Source organism: Papilio polytes, unplaced genomic scaffold, assembly GCF_000836215.1.
Source record: "Papilio polytes unplaced genomic scaffold, Ppol_1.0 DF823510.1, whole genome shotgun sequence".
Taxonomy (NCBI): domain Eukaryota; kingdom Metazoa; phylum Arthropoda; class Insecta; order Lepidoptera; family Papilionidae; genus Papilio; species Papilio polytes.
In genome coordinates, this window is record NW_013525694.1 from 494720 (window position 1) to 515465 (window position 20746).

The 20746-nt window shown below is 30.5% G+C and overlaps 5 protein-coding genes across 6 annotated transcripts; 2 read left to right on the plus strand and 3 right to left on the minus strand.

The window, feature by feature from the left end:
- Window positions 1-4644: 4644 nt before the first annotated feature.
- LOC106104679 (exonuclease 1) lies at window positions 4645-10390 on the minus strand. The gene is made up of 11 exons (XM_013284806.1): window positions 10049-10390; window positions 9592-9711; window positions 9416-9467; window positions 8665-8874; window positions 7939-8154; window positions 7565-7724; window positions 7210-7346; window positions 6803-7014; window positions 6118-6742; window positions 5693-5880; window positions 4645-4811 (listed from the first exon to the last, which is right to left on the minus strand). Exons 1-11 carry the CDS (start codon window positions 10207-10209, stop codon window positions 4793-4795), a joined length of 2100 nt encoding a protein of 699 aa, XP_013140260.1. The 5' UTR covers window positions 10210-10390; the 3' UTR covers window positions 4645-4792.
- Window positions 10391-10735: 345 nt separating this feature from the next.
- Window positions 10736-12030, plus strand: LOC106104585 (mitochondrial cardiolipin hydrolase-like). 2 transcript variants are annotated; one of them, XM_013284661.1, is made up of 2 exons: window positions 10736-11278; window positions 11579-12030. In XM_013284661.1, exons 1-2 carry the CDS (start codon window positions 10933-10935, stop codon window positions 11962-11964), a joined length of 732 nt encoding a protein of 243 aa, XP_013140115.1. In that variant the 5' UTR covers window positions 10736-10932; the 3' UTR covers window positions 11965-12030. The 2 variants fall into 2 exon arrangements, 1 of the variants encoding a protein (XP_013140115.1); XR_001225685.1 differs by lacking the exon at window positions 10736-11278 and adding an exon at window positions 11358-11510 and having other exon boundaries at window positions 11579-11669.
- Window positions 12031-12501: 471 nt separating this feature from the next.
- LOC106104565 (mediator of RNA polymerase II transcription subunit 10) lies at window positions 12502-14092 on the minus strand. Its single transcript, XM_013284642.1, has 3 exons — window positions 13876-14092; window positions 13573-13656; window positions 12502-13054 (listed from the first exon to the last, which is right to left on the minus strand). The coding sequence occupies exons 1-3, from the start codon at window positions 13995-13997 to the stop codon at window positions 12865-12867; spliced, it is 396 nt and encodes a 131-aa protein (XP_013140096.1). The 5' UTR covers window positions 13998-14092; the 3' UTR covers window positions 12502-12864.
- A 274-nt stretch (window positions 14093-14366) lies between these two features.
- On the plus strand, window positions 14367-16390 carry LOC106104550 (mitochondrial thiamine pyrophosphate carrier-like). Its single transcript, XM_013284628.1, has one exon. The coding sequence runs from the start codon at window positions 14562-14564 to the stop codon at window positions 15516-15518; it is 957 nt and encodes a 318-aa protein (XP_013140082.1). The 5' UTR covers window positions 14367-14561; the 3' UTR covers window positions 15519-16390.
- Window positions 16391-17144: 754 nt separating this feature from the next.
- LOC106104570 lies at window positions 17145-19426 on the minus strand. The gene is made up of 3 exons (XM_013284645.1): window positions 19091-19426; window positions 18098-18294; window positions 17145-18011 (listed from the first exon to the last, which is right to left on the minus strand). The coding sequence occupies exons 1-3, from the start codon at window positions 19185-19187 to the stop codon at window positions 17211-17213; spliced, it is 1095 nt and encodes a 364-aa protein (XP_013140099.1). The 5' UTR covers window positions 19188-19426; the 3' UTR covers window positions 17145-17210.
- Between the last annotated feature and the right edge of the window lie 1320 nt (window positions 19427-20746).

The window sequence follows — 20746 nt, forward strand, 5'->3', positions numbered from 1 at the left end:
TTTGATGAAATTTGCCACAGCTGTAGACGATAATCTGGATTACCACATAGACTACTTAATGTTTTTAAATTCCACGCAAACGGAGTCGCGGGCAAACGCTAGTTGTATATAAAAGTTTGAAATATGTAAACATTGTAAGCCTTGTCTGGTATTTTCCATACATAAAAATAAACATAAATTGTAGAAAAACCGAGTATTCTCGCGTAAATCTACAACGACTTGGTATTTATCTTTAATAAATAAAGATTGTACAAGATTTCTTATCGAAAGAAAAGTAATTTGTCTTTCCAAAGTAATTTACTCAAATAACAAAGCGAGCTTTGCAAATGTATTGTAATTTTCTTCGTACACGACAAAAAAACACGATAAAAAGTAGCAGAGAAGCGAACAATGTTATTAAAAAGTATTTTACTCCTGACGCGACTTTCGTTTGACACCATATTTTGCCTCTTTAAATATTCATTCGTAATCTTTGTTGTAATTTGACAAAAAAATCACCCACCATTCGGAAAAAACTACTCAGAACTTTTAGAAAAAAAATTAAAAGAAAAAAACATTTGACTTGAGAAAACTACGAATAATAATGGTCTTATTCATATATGAAAAAAAATATTCTCTATAAATTCCAAAAGAATTGAATGAATTGAAACTGAATTCTTCCACAAATGAATAAGTATTTGGCGTACATTTTAATATAAGAGCTGGGGCTAAGTTCAAAAGCCGTCAAATTTTCTTTCACCGCTGTGTTTGTATTCGTTCGTCTAAAGAATTTATTTACATAAAACAACATGTGGATATGGAGATATTATTTTCTTTATTTGCCACAATTTAAATTACAAACGATCTTCTGTGTTTTGTAATAGTTTTCTATCAATTTTAGGTTATGTAGTTTTATGTCAAATGTTAAAATGAGAGTATTTCAACCTTTCTATGATACGATCCCATGTAGAATTATTATTATTTTGCGAACCTTTCTTGGGGAGGAACCGAAAGTCACTATTTGAGTATTTATTCAGTGTGTATTAACGCAACGTTAGTGTGCCATGAAAAATTGCGTGATTCCGTCATTTGTACGGACAAACACTTTCCGACCAACCAATGAAAGGTACTAACTGTATCTTATAAATTCAAAACAATATAATTTTTGTATTTCGACAGCCCTGTTTCTTTGTTTTGTAAAGTTAATTTACAATTTTCGGCAAAGTTATCCGATTAACGTGGCCAAAGTTTTCATTATTCAAGCTTCTGTAATATGTTTCGCTTATAATTACCGCGGAACGAGACCTGATTAAATATTGTTTACTTCGTCTTTGTTTTATTATGGTTAACGTATCGAGGTGAAGCGTCTTAAATTTTTAATTAACGATTAAAGTTAACACAATTAAAATGTCTTGAAATAAGAGCATAATTATCTAACTTAGATTTAAAAATATACGTACCATAAACCAATATTAAAAAAATAATTACCAAAGAATAAGTGGTAATATAAATTAAATTACCATAGACTGACGGATTGAATAAAACCTAATCAATTGATGCAGAAAATGAGGTGCAAATTCGATGAGAAACGTCGATGTCGCGACTTAAACAGTAATGAATATTCACACAATCGTACTGAGAACTCCCAATTTATACTGAATTATTAAATTGTCATTCAACTTGAATGTGCCTTAAAATAACCATAAACAAATAAAATCTAGTTTATAAAAAAATCTAATGATTTAAGGTTAAGTATCTATAAAAAAATCATTATCATCTTTATCCTATTCCCGTAGTGGCGGAGAAGGTTTTTGTTCTCCACAAAACTAAATCATACGTCATTTCAGTCATCACTCCCTTCTTGATATCATCTTTCACGCAATCCATCCATCTCTTTCTACCTCTAGTGGTGTTCCACACTCATAACTAAAGTTCTCCTTGTTCTATCTACAAATACATTTACATTAATTTCTATCCTGACGGTGTTGGTCCATTGCAAAAACAAATTATTCTGTCACTTGTGGAATAATACATGTCTATTCATACGATAATTATCAATGCTACAAAAGTTAAACAAAATTTATCTTATCAGAAAAGCTTTACGGTTTATTACGTCTTTTAACGAGGGTCTTCGGGTTTCGTATGTAAACACGAAATTACGACCTCCCTCGTGTACGTTATTTATGTAAAAATTAGATTATTTTGATTACGTGTCATTATCTTAATTAGGTTTTCTGCTTTGTTTTAACTTACTGTTATTGTTCTTTACTTATACAAATTTATAATTCGAAAATAATTATCTATATTACATTTGCAAACAGTACCGATATAATCTCTAATGATAAAAGACAATTATGATATAAACATAACTTCATCTTAGATTATCATCATCACCAGCTTATTGTAATAAGGTGCTCGGAGCCTACCCTAAATAAGGGGTGACTAGGCCATAGTCAACCACGCTGGCCAAGGATTGCTTGACTTCACACATATCTAAAATTTTTACGCCGATATGTGCAGGCATCACGATGTTTCCCTTCACCATAACACTGTCGGGGTACAATAAGGACATATATAATTCGAAAACCCCATTGGTAGAGCGAGATTCAAACCTAATATCTGTAGATTACAAGTCAAGTGCTCAAACCCCTGAGCCCCCGACGCACTTAGGTTATGTTTAGTTGCAGAAGTAAAACAAGCAGTGCAGTGGCACAACAATGAAGGTATTGTTTCACAAGACAGTTAATTTTATTCAAATTGACGTTTGAATTAGTTGCCGTGATTGCTTTCCTTGCGAAAGTATAGACAAACGATAATTTATGGCAGGATTATAGCGCGGGAACGGATGAAAGCCAATATGGCCACCGAAATGGGATTAGCCGATGATTTAAACAGACCATCCTACCCTCCACTCTAATCTATTGTGCTATGAATCATATTTAATTATTTACGTCCTAAGCCCAAATACGAAGATGTTTTATGTTAAAAAAGGACAATGTTTTATTTTTTTAATTTAGCAAATTTATGAATTATCTACTATTAATTACGACAACAAAAAACCTAGCATTTCGTGTTTAAGAAATTAAATTATAGTTTCTTTAAAAATACCCCAACAATTTAAATTTTCTCTCATTATATCCATTTATACAGAACCCGACTTGCTGAAAACAAATTATACCACTTAATAAAGATCTCCATTTTAACAGTGTAACATTAATGTTTGAATATTTCACATGAAAACCACAGAATTTAAATAGAACTGAAGATTGCAGAAACACGGGGTAACAGAAAGACTAACTGCCTACACTGACGCTTCATCTCAGATGCCTATCAAGTAAACTTATTTATAAAACAAAATGAATTACAATCACGTTGTGAAGAAAATGACCACATTACTTATTTGTTTTCTTAAACTTTTAAGCATGTGAAGAATTAAGCACAGTTAAAAGTGTCTACAAAAATTTAGGTAAATTTCTATCTTGCATAAACCCAAAATAATTAGGCGCACCTTACTTTAAACAAACTCATTAATCTATCTACATTGCGCCACCAAATGAATCGTGCCACTTAATAAAGATCTAAACACCCGCGTGCCAACGCAAAGGCTGATGTAATTAATATTTTAGAATATTACGAACCAGGTGCCATCGGTGCCTTTATAATTAAAAAAATGCCGTTTATTATTTTAAATGTAAAGGATTATAGATGCTAAATGTCCACAGATAATTTATTTCCGTGAATAAAAACACCAATTTATTCTTTTTTTTTTAAAGTCGAAATATCTTGCCAATTAGTCTATGATGTAATTGCGCAAGGTGAAATACTTTTTTCGTCCATTTTACGGCTCGGAGACAATTTTATAATGCAAAAAAGTAAATTATCTTAAGTGGTGCGACAAGAACACTTTGTCAAGGTAATACTTGTTTTAATTAAAAATAATTAGCTCTTCTTTTAATGGAAAAATACTATCAGAGGTTTTCCACTGCCGGAATACTTGGACAAATACATATTAGTAATATGATTTTTTTTTTAAATAAAACAATTTAAACAACATAATTCACATTTATTTATTCTATAAATCACATTTTCGCTTAATCTATATGAGGAATCTCAGGTCAAATCAAATTTACACATTTATCATGGTAGAAAAATTGAAAAAAAAAAAAGCTGCAGCAAAGAAAAACAGTTTTTATTATAATCGCAGTTTTAACTTGAATATTGAGATTGTTATATAAATAAAGTACACAGTTCAATATTGAAATTATTTCATAAATGCAGTTTTTTTTTTAAATAAATGAAAAGCTTAGTAACGAAATAACAATATCATGTCTCAAACTCATGGAATTTTTTACAATTTCAATTTAACCATTAGTTATTTTTGTAAAAGTAGCGATGACAAAAACATTTAAAAATGCTATAAATCGAGACAAAAATCGAGGTAATTGATACTTTCAAGGTTAGGGAATACTTATTACTAAGAAACTAATCAGACCAAAATTATTCATTTTAATAAATTTTTAGTAATAAAAATGGCAGTTACATTAAAGAGGTAGATTCAATCTATACATAATACATAATATGTAATAAATTCACACATAATTTTAATACGAAACACTTATATCTTTAATAAATTGTAATAAAATGGCAATAATACATATCCTTTATTTGAAATTTCTTTGCTTTTTATTTAGTTGGTTGTAAAAAAAACGAAAAAATTTTTTATAAGAAAACTTTTTTGTACACTGTACAAAGTCATTGGTATTATCATTTAAACAGTAATTGAAATACAACAAATTATTTTTAATACTTAATTCTATTTCTTCAACACTGGTCTGGAAAAAAAAATATAATATAATTTTTAAAACAGCTGCAAAATGTACACATTTATGAAAACGATTTTTTTTGAGAATTTTTTACAAGATCGAATATTAAATAAGTAGTAGTTTGCACAAAGTTTGTTTTTCTAATTCTTTTTTCTTAATCGTACTTCTTACTAATATAAATGCGAATGTTTGGATAGATGGATGTTTGTCAGTGTTTGTAGCAAAACGGCTGGACAGATCTCGATGAAATTTGACAATGACGTAGAGGATAGTGTGAAAGAACACATAGGCTACTTTTGTTTTTTTTTTAATTACACGCGGACGGAGTCACGGGAGAAAGCTAGTGAAATATATTTGAATTTGGCTTTTGAACTAAGACAACCACCGTATATCTTTTAACATAGTTGTTGTCAGTCTATCCCGATATTATAAAGAGCAAAATATCGTATTTTTGTATGTATTGAAATAACTCAAAAACTACTGAGCCGATATTAAAAATTATTTCACCATTTAAAAGCTATGGTAACGGTGACATAGGATGTAATTTTTAATTTCATGACAAAGTCGCGGGCAAGTTAGTCCTATATACATAAATACAGAAGAAGCTCGATAAGTTAAAGTACAAGGGAAACACAAAATATTTTAAGTTATAGAGGTTTTATTATCAAGGGTCTATGTTGTAGAGGTTTTAACCTCTGATGCGAAGGGAACATATTATAAGCTAAAATTTATTAAAAACGGCTCAACTCACGCTTTTAGCTTTCGGTGACGGCACCGACTAGGAACATATTATTTTTTGAAGTTATAGAGGTTTTTAAGTTACTGAGGTTGGAGTTATCGAGGTTCTGTAGATATTATCGCAAAGTAATATTTAAAATAGATATACTTACTTCTTCTGGAAGCCAAACTTGCTCAACAAAGTTGGCTGATTGCTCGGTAAAGATGCAGTCCGCTTCAATCCTGTTATTTTACTTTTTTTCATACAATTCAAACCATTATGTGTTTCTTTTGTACTCATTTTATATTTATCCAGACTGATAGGTGAAGATATTTGAGGTTGGGAGTCACCAAATGATTCCTTTTTAAAAAAAAAAACATATTTTTTTAGTTTAAAAAAAAACAAATTATTTCAGATGTCTTAATAGCAATGTTTAAATGATCGGATAAACTTAGCATAAAACAAAATAAAAATACATCATAGTTAATTTCAAATTTGACAAAAAATGAAAAAAATGTTGCATCTAAAAAAAAATTCACTTAGATATTTTTTAAATTAGATCTTGGTGTATTTTTAGTAGTGAAAACTATAAATTACCTGCGTATCGACAGGAGTCACTAAGTTCTCCATAGGATATGTATTATCTATAACAGAGTCGTCACTTAAACTGTAACTTAGTTGAGTTTCTTCTTTTTTCTTAAAAGGATTTCTATTCTTATACCTCGGCTCGAGAATTGGACTTTTCTTGCATTTGACAGGACTTGAAAATGGTGAATTTTCTTTTAAAGAATTCGGTATTTCTGAACATTGTGTGTCAATTTCTATTGCATTATTTAATACATCAGTTTGATTTTTTTCTACACTTTGGGATTTTGGCGATTCTTCCAATATATCTTTCGTGTTATTATCAGTACTATTTGTATTAAAAAACTTGCTTTCAATAATATTATCTCCTAAAACGGTCCTTGGAAATTTACTCAAACGTTTTAAAACTGAAAAACTGCTATTATTTAAGAATTTTCTATTATAACGTTTTCTGCTTTCTAATATAGGTGACTTTTTGTTTTGTTCAATTTTTTCATCTAAAATTTCGTCTTCTGTTAGCGCAATGTTATGTATTTTTTGACTTTCTGTCTCTACCACAGAATCGGCAGCGAGGTTAATTTTTTGTTTTTTTGGCGACGGCTCACAGTACATGTTACTTAATGTTTCTATTGTTAAGCTGGAAAAAAAATCAATGTAGTACATAAAAAAACACGAAGGAAAAAATGTACAAACTTACCTTATATCTTGTGTTTCTGGTACATATTTACTAACTAAATTAACAACTTTCTTTTTCATTCTTGTCTGCGGTACAGATATTATAGGTTCTAATTTTTTAATATTTTTCAACCAAGGTGTTGTATCGTCTAAATATTTGCTATATCCCTCATTCCAAATGCTCGGGTGATTTGAAGGTTTTTCATTCCAACAAGATGTTTTCATATTGCATTTCTAAAAAAAAAAAAATTACATACTACTAAAAACTTCCTACAGATTACAATATTTAAAGAAAATGAAGTTAACCATTAATAAAAAAATTAAAAAAAGTAATTAAAAAACCATATTAAGATTCAATTTCAATTCTAAATTACAAAAAAACAACATTGAAAACTATTTACACTTAGTAATTTAAAAAAATGATCAAACCCCTTTTAGCCGGTTATCAGGGTCCCAATTGTCCATCTTTTTCAAGCTGAAGGGGTCCAAGTTACCAAGAGCCAGCTGGTAAGCTATATTAGGGTCTAACAATTCTCCCGCATTCACACATAATGCTTTCTCCAAGTCTAAAAAAGTATACAAACAAAAGAACCTAATAAATGTAGCCTATGTTACTCAGAAATTTTTCTGGTACTTTTTGAGTTTACAGTTATTGTTACAAACAAAAACAAATCTTTTTTCTTTTTTTGTCTCGCGGCTTCGTTCGCGTGAAATTAAAAACAAAAAGTAGTAAATATACTATGCTATGCAGTTATAACATAAAAATAAAAATATAAATATTTACCTTCGTCGTCAATCTCAGTTAAACGCACCATTCTTCTTTCTAAAGGATTATAAACGAATTGATGCTTGAACGTTGCCTCGGCTTTTAAAAAACTTTCTCTATACTCATCTGTTACTACTAAATTTAACCTATTAAAGAAACTCGGTAATTTCTTTAGAGCCTGTAAAAAAAATTTTAATTACATTTTTTGAAAAAATTTTTTTTTTTTTAAATTTACAGGAAAAAATTTGTTTAAAAACCTTATTATAGTTATTGGCATAACTTTACAGACTGTTTTTTCTTTTTTTTAAAAAGCTTAAGAAGTCCAGCTATGATAAATTGACAGAAAACTAAAATAGGCCTTATCAAGCTAAAAATTACTAAAAAAAACTCACATTAGCAAAATTCGGGTCCTGCGTCGCAACAACGAATTGTCTAGCTTTAGCTAAACCAATACCAGGTAAAGAAGATAAATAATCACATCCAGACAAAATGCACATCTGTCTGAATTTATCAAATGAGTAGCTTTCTATTGCACATTTCATAACCAGCGGTAGTTTAGCAGTTTCCACTAGAGTTCCAGTACCGTCTAGATCCATTTTGAAAAGTACCTGAGATTTATTCAATTAGTATGCATTATAGCTTTTTTTTTGTAAAAAATCACATTCTGTAACTTTAGTTTTGTATTTTTTTGTGGAATAAATACATTTTTTGCTTTATTTCCTTTTTTTTTAGATAATAATTAAAGCTTATATTAAAACACACTAGTTAAAAATAGGGTTAGAGGAACGAAAAACGTTAAAATTACTGTCACTGCTTTAATTTTTTAATGAAATTTGTATGAAAGGCAACAACAAACAAAATGCTATTTTAACAAAATCTGTTACCCGCTTCTTAAGTCTTTCATCATTGACTAAACTATCGCACAACTGTTTAGTCGCGCTTTGAATTCTAGCTTATATGGAGGTGCGCACACTACTCGATTTTTAGTTGTGCAAATAAACGGTTGAATTGGCTGCAAAACACTCTAAAATCACACAATAGTAGTGCGTTAGTTTAGTCAAAGGTGTGGCCCTTGTGAAATCTATGAAAAAAACACATAACCTGAAATGACTATTTACCTTTGTACATCCGAACAAGATCAAATCAGAATCTTCAGTAATAACTAATTGTGCTACATTATTTATATTGAGGTAGGCGAGTTGTGCGTCTGCTTCATACGGAGCTACGATACAATCCACATTTCGGTTCCTGCACTCTTTGATCAGAGCTAGCGCCATCTCATGAGTCACGTCCACACTACGACGCATGTATGAACGAGCTTCATCCATCTTTAACAAAATATGATTTCTTATATCACTGGCTTTCACCCAGTTTGAGTGGAATTGAAAAAAAAAAACGTTATTAGCCCACATGTTCTTTTACACTACATGTTTATACTAAATTTTATTAAGATCCATTCAGCTATTTAAGCTACAAACTAACAACTATCCATTCATTTAAACTTTTGCATTTATTATGTTAAATAAATGAATATGAAAATTTAGATGAATTTGTTACAGTTTTCTGTCTAAATGTTGGGACTTGGAACACATCACAACACAACAAATTCAGCATAATCTGAAAGAATTGAAAGGCTAACAATACTCTATTTCAATGGTTACTGTGTAAATAATTCTATTCCATCATTTTGCCTTTTGCAATTTCCTTCGTTTTATTATATTAACTAAAAATACTAATTTATATGTTAATTTGAACATAACATTAGAAAGGAGTATGGAAAATACTTGTTATATTTTCATTTTTGATGTGTTATAATTTATATCAGTTAGATATTTTAAATTCTTAATATTCACTTGTAATAGAACATACCTGTCCTAAGCTTAGCAATTCAGCTGCCCTCTTTTTTGATAACTGCCGAGATCTATAAAAAAATACAAATATTGAATACAATCAATATTCCATATCTATTACCATAGAAAGCTTATAATTTAATTATTGTACAAATTATCTGAAATTGTAAAATATACATAAATATTAAAACTCACTCTCTCCTCTTCAATTCAGTCATGGCTTTTGCTGGTAGATGTCGACCATCAAACACCATTATGGGCTTTATGTTTTTTGACAATAACATTGTTACATACTTCAAACAATACTTTACATAACTGAAATTTACATAAATATGAAGGTTAAATGCATAATTCAAACTAATATTGATAAACTTTATATATAGCATGGGTGAAGCAAATCAGGGACATGACTTGCAGATCTGCTTAATTTGTTCTTACACAGATATGATTTACATAAACTACAAGTCACCGGAAAGTTCACGGCTTGTTATCTCCCTTGGTAATTTAGTTATTGAGAAGCAGCTCAAAGGTAACAATGTGAGCTGATCCATTAAACCAGTTCAGACCTGATTTCTCATGTCTATTAGTTACACAGTTCGTCATCTTGATATTTACTGAGCATATTAGGACTTAAAAAAGTAAACATACTTACATGTCTGTTTCTAACCCTTGCACAAGTTTGTCGGCACAAGCAAATGCACCTTTATGCAACCAACAATATGAATCTATTGCAACTGTACAACCATTAAACTCCCCTACATTTGCCCTTCTGGAGGCTTTCTCCAGAAATGGGATTAATCCTGTAATACCCATGTCTATAAATAAAACTTACTACTACTTGCTACTTAGGACTCAAAATGAATTTCAATTAAAGCCTCTTTATTTGCATGTTTATGACAATTCAAGAAGTATGTTATCTTGAAAAATAATCCGAATTTCTCATATCAGAAACAGAAATGCTAAACAGCTGAACAAATTCAGACTGTCAATGTCAGTTGTCAATGTCACAATTCCCGCCAAATGTCAACAACCAATCACAATAAGGTAATTAAAATCGTTCTTTAATGTATAACGTAACAGTTCAATATCGCTAATTTTTAGTGAAATAAAAAGTTTCAATCTGATTCATTTTTTTTTAATCGTCACTGAAGATATCAAAAAATATATTAGTTTCATAATTGAATACAAGAAGTTCTCTTAATGTTGGTATTTCAAAGGGGAAGAAAGTAATTTAAAAAGTCATAACAGAAAAATTGAAGAAATTCATAAAGTCAATGCAACATTTTTATTAAAAGTTACGGTCGAAATGTTTCTTCTTTTTCGGCCTAAAAGAAATACAAACATAACATGTTCTAAAATTGTAGGTAGTAAAATAAAACTTTTCACTTAGCTATCATGGAATTACAAAACCTAGTCTTTTGCTAACCATGTGAGGGTGTCGTTTTAAAAGGCCTCTGTATTTTATATCAAAGTTAAAAGAATTGGTTAGGTCAAATAATCGCCAAATATTACCATTTATGGTTCAAAATACTTAAAATGAGAATAAACTTACGTGTCCTGTCTTCAGCCGCGGCGATTGCTATAACATGTGCCGTGTCCGCTGCAGCTTATTTTTATAAAAGTCGTATCACAGAAATCAACGAAGTGATGGTGTTTTGTAAACTACAATATAATGCCTACAATTACTTTGACAAACTCTTAAGTTTCATTGATGCCGCGACGAAGAGCGTTAATGTATGTATGCCAGGTATTCACAATCCAGCAATTCAGGGACGATTGGTACAGCTAATTAAGAAAAAAAACATCAAGGCGAGAATAATCATTGATCGGTCCGGTTACAATAAGTCAACGGAATTTTTCATAAAGGAACTTATTGACGCTGGTTAGTAATTTTAATTCATATCGTACATCTAATAAATAAACAATTATGACAATGATTATAATAGACAATCAACATTTTAAATTGCTACTTTTTATGACAGAGGCTTTTTAAATTAATATTTAGGATAAAACAGCAAATACGTAAATACTTCGAAATGTTAGGTTTCATCAACAATTTATGCAGTAAAATTTTCGATAAGACGAAACATTTGTGCAGAATAACTTTAGCAAAAGTAGATGTTTTTTTTTTTTCATTGAGTAGCTCTTATTATTTTTTTTTGTATGACGTTCTTTATTCCAGGAGCTGAAATAAAATGCGAAAAGAACGATGGGGTATTTACAATGCAACATAAATTTTGTTTAATAGATGACAGGATTCTCATGACGGGTACGCTGAATTGGGGCAACGACCGTTCATGCGACCACTGGAATTATGTGTACATAACTAGTAAACTACTCCTGGTTGAGCCAGTGAGGAAGGAGTTTTACAGAATGTGGGAGGAGTTCAGTAGTGATTTACTGCGTAAACCGTATTCAGAATATACGCATGACAGTGACGCGGAAACTGTAGAGATCGTAAACCCAGAAGAGAACACCGATGAGAGTGGTGACTTCGAGTCGGTCGTGCGCGCCCCGACCATAGACAATACAGAGTTGACACCTAACATAGATGCCCTCGTATTTTAAAATTAAAAATTTTAACTTTACTTTTTAAAAATTAATTTATTTACAAATGTTTTATTATTCAAACATGCCAAATAATCACAAGGTTTTAACAATTTTTTTAATTTAGCATTAGACTTAAAAAATGTTTTTAATATTACCGGATAGCATGAGACATTTGTTTTAAAGATTTTTCTCATTACATCAATCAATGGTGATTTTCAACCTGATTATTTTTTTCATTTGTTCTAGCTGCACTATTTTCCTCAATTTTTTTTTCAACCCATCGAAACTGCTTTTACGAATAAAAGTGTTTCCCCATTCTCTTTTAGGGATCAATAATTTTCATTTCTATGTTTTGCCTCCAAACTTATTATTTTGTACTTTAAGCAATCTTTCACATTTTTGTAATTAGTGTATATTGAATTGTTTTAAAGATAGTTATGAAATAAATATTATTATATTTAAAATAAAATTTGAAGAATAAATTTTAATATGTTTTAAAAATTGTTTTATTTAGATTTTCACACTGTTGTATTATAAGGTGCAAAATGTTAACAATGAGAGATTAAGTTTTTTATTGAGATTTTACATATGGAAGATAAGAAATTTATACAAATACTAAAGGGATACATACAACCATAGTAGTCACTATCACAATTAAAAGACTACTTTTAAAAACTTATATTTTACTTTAAAACTACCTAACAATTAAATTACATTGCCTTCTTTGTAAAAAAACATATTCTTATCTTTGAATTGCTCATAGAGAATGACAGGAATCACATTTTAATACAAATTTGAGAGTGGCAACACATATTTTAAGACAATATAAACTTAAATACAATATTTATCAGTTCCAAGAGAAAACATTAAATTACTTACAGCTATGTATACAATTAAATATATTTCAATATTAAATTATTATTCACCACCTCTAATGGCTTTGTATTTTGCTATTTCATTAGGGAATGTTTTTGACAATTCCGACAATAGATGGCTCTTAAAGCGCTTGTATGAATCAATTTTCCCTTTAACTTCTTCATTCTTTGCCAAGGCTTTGTCGATACAGTCCTTAGTGTAAAGCTGAGGATTTCTTCCTTGATCAATGTAACTGTAATAAAATAATTTCAATTATAGTATGTTATTAAATATATTATATTGAGAAAACATAAGTTAGGTTCATTTATTTATGATTTACTAGCTTTTGCCTGTGACTCTGTCCGCGCAGAATTAAAAAAAACAAATGCAAGTAGCCTATGTGTTTTTCCAGACTATCCTCTACATCTATACCAAACTTCATGGAGATTTGTTCAGCAGTTTAGGCTGAGGTACACGTAGGAATATATATGTAACAAAAACTTTAGTTATAAGTGTGGAGGCACACCAGTACAGTTAGACCTAGAAAGATGATGATTGAGATAACAAAAGATAGATCAACTTGAAGACAAAAATGATACACCCTACATAAGTAAAAAAAGGATGATTGGAATAATTTTTAGTACACTATTGTCATTGTGTGAATTTATAAGTAATTTGTTTTATTCTAAAATTGTAATTAAAAAAAGCCCATTTTGATGTGGTTTCCGACGTTTATAAGTGAGGTACAAGGAATTAATCAACAATACTTACTCAAACACTTCAGTTGGCACATGAATATCATGAACTTGAGATTTCAACTTGTCAACCTCTTGTAGCCCAGTAACAAGTGACTGTCTGAAATTAATATATTTGAATAATTAAAACTTTATTAATGAAATCGTTATTTTTCTGTTAAATTTCTATCCCACTAGTAACTAGAATGATACTGTTTGCTACAAAATATCTGATATACGTATATTTGCATAGGTTGAGTAATAATGCAGCATTGTTTTTTTAATGTTTATTTATCACATGATATATACTAACAAGATGATTTTTAATATATATACTTACATCTTTTGATTCAATACACTTTGTCCTTGCGGTTGAAAGTCACTAACGATAATACGTATTTGTCGCACATTTTCTATGAACATCTCTAATTGAGTTTCTAAATTTTCAAGTGGCGACGACATTATTAAAGATTACCGGAATCTATTTTATAGAATTACAAAAGTGTAATAAAAAATAGAGAAACACATCCACGGATTGCAAAATAAGTGACTTTTCATTTGACAACTGACAGTTGACAACAAGTCGAGAATCTTTTTTTTTTTGAATATTTTAAGGCCTGGTTACTGGTTTTTATTTGAGAAATAAGAAGTCACTATATCGAAAATCCATTAAAAAGTATTATTGACGGAAAGGGAGCTAGGTATGTGTCCATGGAAATCTTTTATTTTATTTCTGCAGGATTAAAAAAGCCATCTTTATTATAATATCAGTTAAAAAATAATTGTTTTTATATCAGTTAATGAAACTGTCAATGTCCATTTGCCTGTCAACGTCTTTGTTTCCTACATAACCTATAATATTAAAGTTTGGAAAAGTAATATTAGCAAAACAAATTATTATTTTATTAAAAATCACTATTATCAATATGTCAACATAGTACAATTTCAAATTAATGAAAACGAAAACCCTATTGTCATACTCAAAGATGGGTTGAAATTCCTAATACCAGTGTATATTTAAAAAATATGTGTTATGCAGAAGAAATTGATAAACAGGCTTCACCATTACAATCTGCATTTGCCGGCGGAGCGGCTGGTGCTGTAACAAGAGCAATAGCACAACCCTTAGATGTATTAAAAATAAGATTTCAATTACAAACCGAACCTATAAAACTAGGCTCTAAATACAGTTCAATAATTCAAGGGTTGTCATCAATTATAAAAGAAGAAGGTTTCTTCGCACTATGGAGCGGGCATATACCGGCTCAATTACTTTCAATATCTTATGGTATTCTACAATTTTCTACATTTGAAAAACTTACAGAATTATGTAAGAGATCAGACCCTAACTTTTATATTGAACATAAACATTGGTTGAACTTTACGAACGGGGCCACCGCGGCGACAATAGCTACGATAGTGTCGTTCCCTTTTGATACTATAAGGACAAGACTAATTGCTGAACAAAAGACACAAAAAGTGTATAAAGGATTTATAAATGCTTTCTCTATAATTATTAGAACTGAAGGCAGTAAAGCATTGTTCAAGGGTCTAGTACCAACATTAGCTCAGATAGCTCCACATGCAGGGATACAGTTTGCGGTGTACAAATTGTTAACAGATAACATATTTAATAGGATAAAGTTTTTTCAGAGGTCTACAACATTCGGAGTTATAGAATCGTCATTATTAGCTAATTTTCTAGCAGGTGGTATAGCTGGTATTGTATCTAAAACTGCTATATATCCATTTGATATTGTTAAGAAAAGGTTGCAGATACAAGGTTTTCAGCAACATAGAAAAGGTTTTGGTAAACAAATGTATTGCAATGGTTTATTGGATTGTATAAGGCTTACCATCACAGATGAAGGGTTCTTAGCACTTTATAAAGGTTATGGGCCCAGTGTACTTAAAGCTATTTTAGTTTCAGCTTTACATTTTGCTGTTTATGATGAGATTAAATACTTTTTGTTGAGATTATAACATTAAGATATGAAATAAGTAAGATTTGATGTACAGTCAGGTGCATAAGTATGTTTACCAAGCTAAAGAAACTTGCATATGCTTTCAGTTTCAAAACTTGTCTTTCTGTACGCTTCCTACTGTGAACACATGTTATTGAATGATTAGTGCATAAACATATTTGTTACAAGACCTATAAAGTTTCTAATGTTTGTTAAATATATACAATATTTTTGCAGTTGACTGTACAATCACTTAGCTAAAGTTGTCATGTCATCTTATAAAAAAACATAAAGATAAATTGAGTACCTCCTTCTTTTGGGAAGTAGGTCATGAGTTTTAAAATAAGAATATAGTCATAAAAGCATGTAAGTTGTACATGGTATACTATCCAAAGATTAAAATATGCTGAGACAAAGAGTAGAGAAAGTTGTTCTAGTTTAAGTTATTTTAATTTGTAAGGCTAAATTGGGTCATCTTTTTATGTCTTCAGACTTTGTTAGAATACCCTGCTAACAGCACCTGAGAAAATATTTCTCAACTAAATAGATTCAAAATGAAGTCTTTATTTTTTTAAAAATCAGCTGCATAAATATGCATACATTTACCAAGCTAAAAGATGTGTAAATGTGGATTTAAAAATTCATTACATCACATAGACTAAACAAGCTGCAGTATTTTTTTCATTAGTATTTCTGCCAAATAAATTCAGGATTTTCCTGTGTAATAAAGTATTATTTATCAAATATGGTGATATATTGGATCTATTAAATTGTAAGCCATAAAGTAAAAGAAGAAAAATTTAATTACAAAGACTATAATATAATTATTTAAAGTGCAACAATGTAAAAAGGTGCTTTTTAAACTGTTTTGTTAGTGTAGTCGTTAATAACTTATTGAAAATAAATCTTTTTACTGACAAATTTTTGTTTTATTAATTGTCTACTAGCTCGTCGAAAATAATTAAAGGAAATATAGCATAGTAGTACTATCCTGTAGTAATTTAGCTTTTTTTACAGTGAATGAATTTTTAAAATCGATGGCTGTTTTTAAGTTTATTTGTTACGAATAAAAATAAAAACCTTTATGATGTAAGTATGAGAATGCTTTTCAAACTTTATGGTCGTTGAAAATTGCGCGCGTGTAACACGATTTGTAAGTATTGTCAAAATTAACAAATCAGTCTTGCTCCTTAACTTAATTGGAAGCTCACTGTATATTTGATCGCAAAATAAGATTTAAAATCTGCCGTGCGATTAACATCCGATTTAATTAATTTTTAATTTTGACCTCTCTAAAAGTTAATAAGAAAGTTAAGCCTGCAATAAAAAAAAACAATTATTTATAAAAACATTCTCTTTTTGTATCCTGTAAACGAAAAATGTACTTTAACATATGAAGTTTTCACTTAAAATGTGGCTGTTAGAAGCCGCCGACGCGCTAAGAACTTGTACTCATTTTGTCGCTGATACAAATATCTCCCTACAAAAAAGTTCAACGCCTGGAATACTAAAGATTGAACGAACTACTGAGAACGTAAAAGATTAGTTGACATTTCTTTTAGTTTTTATTACTGTTATCTTAAATACTCGCTGTTTTTACTAAAACAAATGACCAATTAAAAGCAATATTGTTGAAATCGTGCTATATTTCAGTCAATTTGTGCTATACCATTTACATAGGATACTTTATTTCTACAATTTTGTATAGATATCAACCATATGATACAACGTAGCCCATATTTCTCATCAAAGTGTCCTTTATTGCTGGCTGTAGTTCCTTCTTCATATAAGTCGTTAATAAAGTCCGTATTCCCTTGGTAAATATATCTTCCATTTCCCTAGATATGTCTTCTATTTCGTCCAAATCGTCATCCGGTCTAAACAACTTACTTCTCTCGTAGTTAACTCTGCTGCGTGGTTCGTAAGTTTTCCAAACGTCGGAAGATTGTTCTAAAATATCAGAATATCTCTCATCTAAACGGGGATCGAAGGTAAACTCATCCGATCTTCTTTTTCGTCGTAAAGGCAGATTATCTTTATTCCTGACAGAATTTTTATTAATATATTTTTCACAACCGTACGCATATACGCTTATGAATCCAGGTTCGACGAACTCCGAGTCGGTTTTCACGTTGAATTTTCCTGGTTGTTGGTTTAGTGGCGTTGTGTGGAAACCAATACCGGCTTTTCTGAGCCTTAAAATCATATTACAGCCGTTTCCTTTAGATCTGTATGAATTCTCTTCATCAGGGTAAGACCGTTGTCTTCGATTGGTTGCGGTTCTATCGAATTCATTACCGTCGTAAAGGTCTACGTTGCCACTTATGGTGATATCGTGGAATAGTAACATGGTATCCAAGGAAATGTTTCGAGGGTCAAAGTAACATTTCTCGACGCGAACCCAGTCGCTGTTCTGTGGCAGTCTAACTCTCATCCTAGTTACGTACATATCGACAGGAACGCTTCTCATTTCTTGGTAAAGACTGTAGCCATTTAAATCTATGCTTTGACTCTGTAAAGATTAAATTGTTTCATTAATTTGACAGTTAGTTTGAAATTAAAATGATGGTAACCGAGTTCTTTTGATCAATAACTTACCAAAGGCATGTCAATACTTTTCGCGTGATTCCTCTTTTTGCGTTTTAATTGGTTTAAAGCGGACTCCAACCTGGCTGAGCATCTTTCTCCTACAACTGGTGCTGAAGTCAACGGCGGAAGACCTCCAGGTCCCGGGGCAAGAGGACCCGGCCTGCCATCAAAACGTTTCACTTCGAATAACGGAAGGAATCGCGATGCTAAAATTATAAAGAGTCTGTGGTTATGACATTAAAATTAAAAAAACATTTTACACTTCTTAAATTCTTTTAAAACGGGTAGTTAATTCTACAAATGTCCTTTAGTGTAATAACAGAAAGTCTTATTAAGGGACGGCTTAAGTCATCTAAATGACAGAATGGCAGTAACACTGAGAGAGTAGACAATGTTTGTTTACTAAACAAAATAAAAGAAAACGAAAGTCAGTTAACAATTCTTTCTCGAAACTATCCAACAATTTCTATTTTCCTCCATTGTTTTTGTTCATCAGCGTAAAACAATTGTAGGCTAGCGTAGTCTCAAACACTTTTACATTCAGTTAGAAGCTTTTAAATTAAACCTAACTATTTTAATTTAACAATTAACTACATAAATAAGTTAAATTAAAAAAGTTAAATTTAAATTTCGGCATAAAAGTACAATTGTATAAATTGGGCCATTAGGTATACAAAGGGAAAGCGTGTGAACAAATTACAACAGTTAACTATAAAAGTTTACAAACATTTCAAATATTTATTTCATTGTAGAATATAACTAAAGATTGTTAAATTAAAAGTTACATGGTCTAAAATGCGACGGTACTGTTTAATTTTTCACCAATTAAATTCCAGATGTACACAATTTGTCTTAAACAATATAAATATAGTAACTTAAAAATAAAACCATGATCCATTGAAATATTTTAATTAAGCAGTTACTCCAAAAGAAATAATTAATAAATGATTGTAATTAAAATAAAATACTATAAGTTAAGAGTCACTCAAATATCAATCCCACCTTTTTGAGGTTCTTCAGCGGACACCTGGTTGTTATTAGCCAATACCATTTTCGCTAAAAATATAAACAGCCACCACATTCTCACCATTTTCACCATTTACAAACATGTAACTAAATCTATGCGTGTTACTGACTCTATACGTCAATCCTTTTCCGTTATTATTTAAAAAGTCAAACTGTCAAACTATTGGCGCGAAAATAGACAATGTCCATTCACTGCGATGTTAAGACGAAGAATAAAATTCGATATAAGAAATGCAAACAGTGGAACCCAATTGTGGTGGTAAACGATGTGGTACTTTAACTATGGAAGTCTCAGAGAGATTAATCTCAGATTACTAGAGCGAAAAATTTTAGATGTCATCACGTATTCCCCTGCCCAATTAGATTGCTCATATGTTTTTAAATTTTTAATAATGCTACTTACTAGAAATGTATTTTAGAAATGCACGAATGGATTTTGGAATTGTAATCAAGAAAGACTTTTTCTCTATGTCTAATGTTTTTCTTTAATGTGATTCTACGGTTAACAAAGCAACCTCGTATAGATCTGAAGGTAGTACTTGAGCTGAATTAATTATAGTAGTTATTATTTTTTTAAAGTACATACTTGTATCAGATAAGTATAACTACATATATAAAATATCGGCCTGCTTCTATCTCGGGCGACATTAATCTCACTAGCTTGGAACTAGAGTGTGACGAAATTGTGAAGGAAATTAGGTTATGGCGTTACAAATTGTCGACTGTCTTTTACCTATGTCCGCTGCATTCTGCATATACCGATTAGGGAAGGAACATTGATAGAATAACTAAGTTCATTTTAGTTCAAAATTAACTAGGAGTCGCAAGTATTTTAAAAGTGGTTATTTATTAGAACAAGTGTCTTATATTGAGCACTTAAAATGTTTAAATACCAGAGCATAAGCCAGATGCTCCATCGCTTTAGAGTACGGACTATAAATAGCTTCTAAATGAACTGTGCAGGGTCATTGACCAGTGTAAATCAGACTAAGCAACTTAAAGTCCACATTATCTGGAGACTTCAAGATAAGGTGGGACCTTATCGTATGTTGCCGTCATCTAACACCCGGCTGTATATTTTATCTTATCAATGTAATGGAGCCTTATTTCTTAAGTCTTTTGTTTAGAACTGTGTCATTCCGTATAGAAGACCGAGTTTAAGGTATTTTTGGAAACAATTTTGGTCTAAGGCGACTACGAAATCCTTACAAAAGAATGTAACTATCTCGTCTTGGTACTTCTTGACCCTTGGATTCATCTGCGTAAACTCTTGTAACTGACTTATTGATATAAAAAAATTGAGTGTTCTGCATCGCCTTTATGAACCACTTTGTAATCTTGTTGGAGAAGTCCTATGTCCAGAAAGGGGTCCAAATACTGGTATTAAAAGGCTAAATGCTAATAGTAAATAAAATAAAAAATCTTCCGCAATATGGCGAGGATTTTTAACCGACTTCCCAAAAGAAGGAGGTTATTAATTCTGATTTTTTTACATTCAAGGTAAAGTTATAAAAAGTGATTTGTTGCAATATTCTTATTTAATTTAAAAATGCTGATATAGTAACTCAAAAGTTAATATTAGACTCAAGTTAATAGTTTATTAATGGCCGGTTTCCAGTTACTGTTTTTGGT

Coding starts and splice junctions, on each gene's coding strand:
- LOC106104585 (XM_013284661.1), top strand. CDS start 10,933: ATGAGAATAAACTTACGTGTCCTGTCTTCAGCCGCGGCGATTGCTATA. Junction 11,279..11,578: donor AAAGGAACTTATTGACGCTG/GTTAGTAATTTT, acceptor TCTTTATTCCAG/GAGCTGAAATAAAATGCGAA.
- LOC106104550 (XM_013284628.1), top strand. CDS start 14,562: ATGTGTTATGCAGAAGAAATTGATAAACAGGCTTCACCATTACAATCT.
- LOC106104565 (XM_013284642.1), bottom strand. CDS start 13,997: ATGTCGTCGCCACTTGAAAATTTAGAAACTCAATTAGAGATGTTCATA. Junction 13,657..13,875: donor AGTGTATTGAATCAAAAGAT/GTAAGTATATAT, acceptor TATTAATTTCAG/ACAGTCACTTGTTACTGGGC. Junction 13,055..13,572: donor GTGCCAACTGAAGTGTTTGA/GTAAGTATTGTT, acceptor ATTTTATTACAG/TTACATTGATCAAGGAAGAA.
- LOC106104679 (XM_013284806.1), bottom strand. CDS start 10,209: ATGGGTATTACAGGATTAATCCCATTTCTGGAGAAAGCCTCCAGAAGG. Junction 7,725..7,938: donor AGGACCCGAATTTTGCTAAT/GTGAGTTTTTTT, acceptor TTTTTTTTACAG/GCTCTAAAGAAATTACCGAG. Junction 5,881..6,117: donor TGACTCCTGTCGATACGCAG/GTAATTTATAGT, acceptor TTTTTTAAAAAG/GAATCATTTGGTGACTCCCA.
- LOC106104570 (XM_013284645.1), bottom strand. CDS start 19,187: ATGGTGAAAATGGTGAGAATGTGGTGGCTGTTTATATTTTTAGCGAAA. Junction 18,295..19,090: donor CGCTGAAGAACCTCAAAAAG/GTGGGATTGATA, acceptor TTATAATTTTAG/CATCGCGATTCCTTCCGTTA. Junction 18,012..18,097: donor AAAGTATTGACATGCCTTTG/GTAAGTTATTGA, acceptor TAATCTTTACAG/AGTCAAAGCATAGATTTAAA.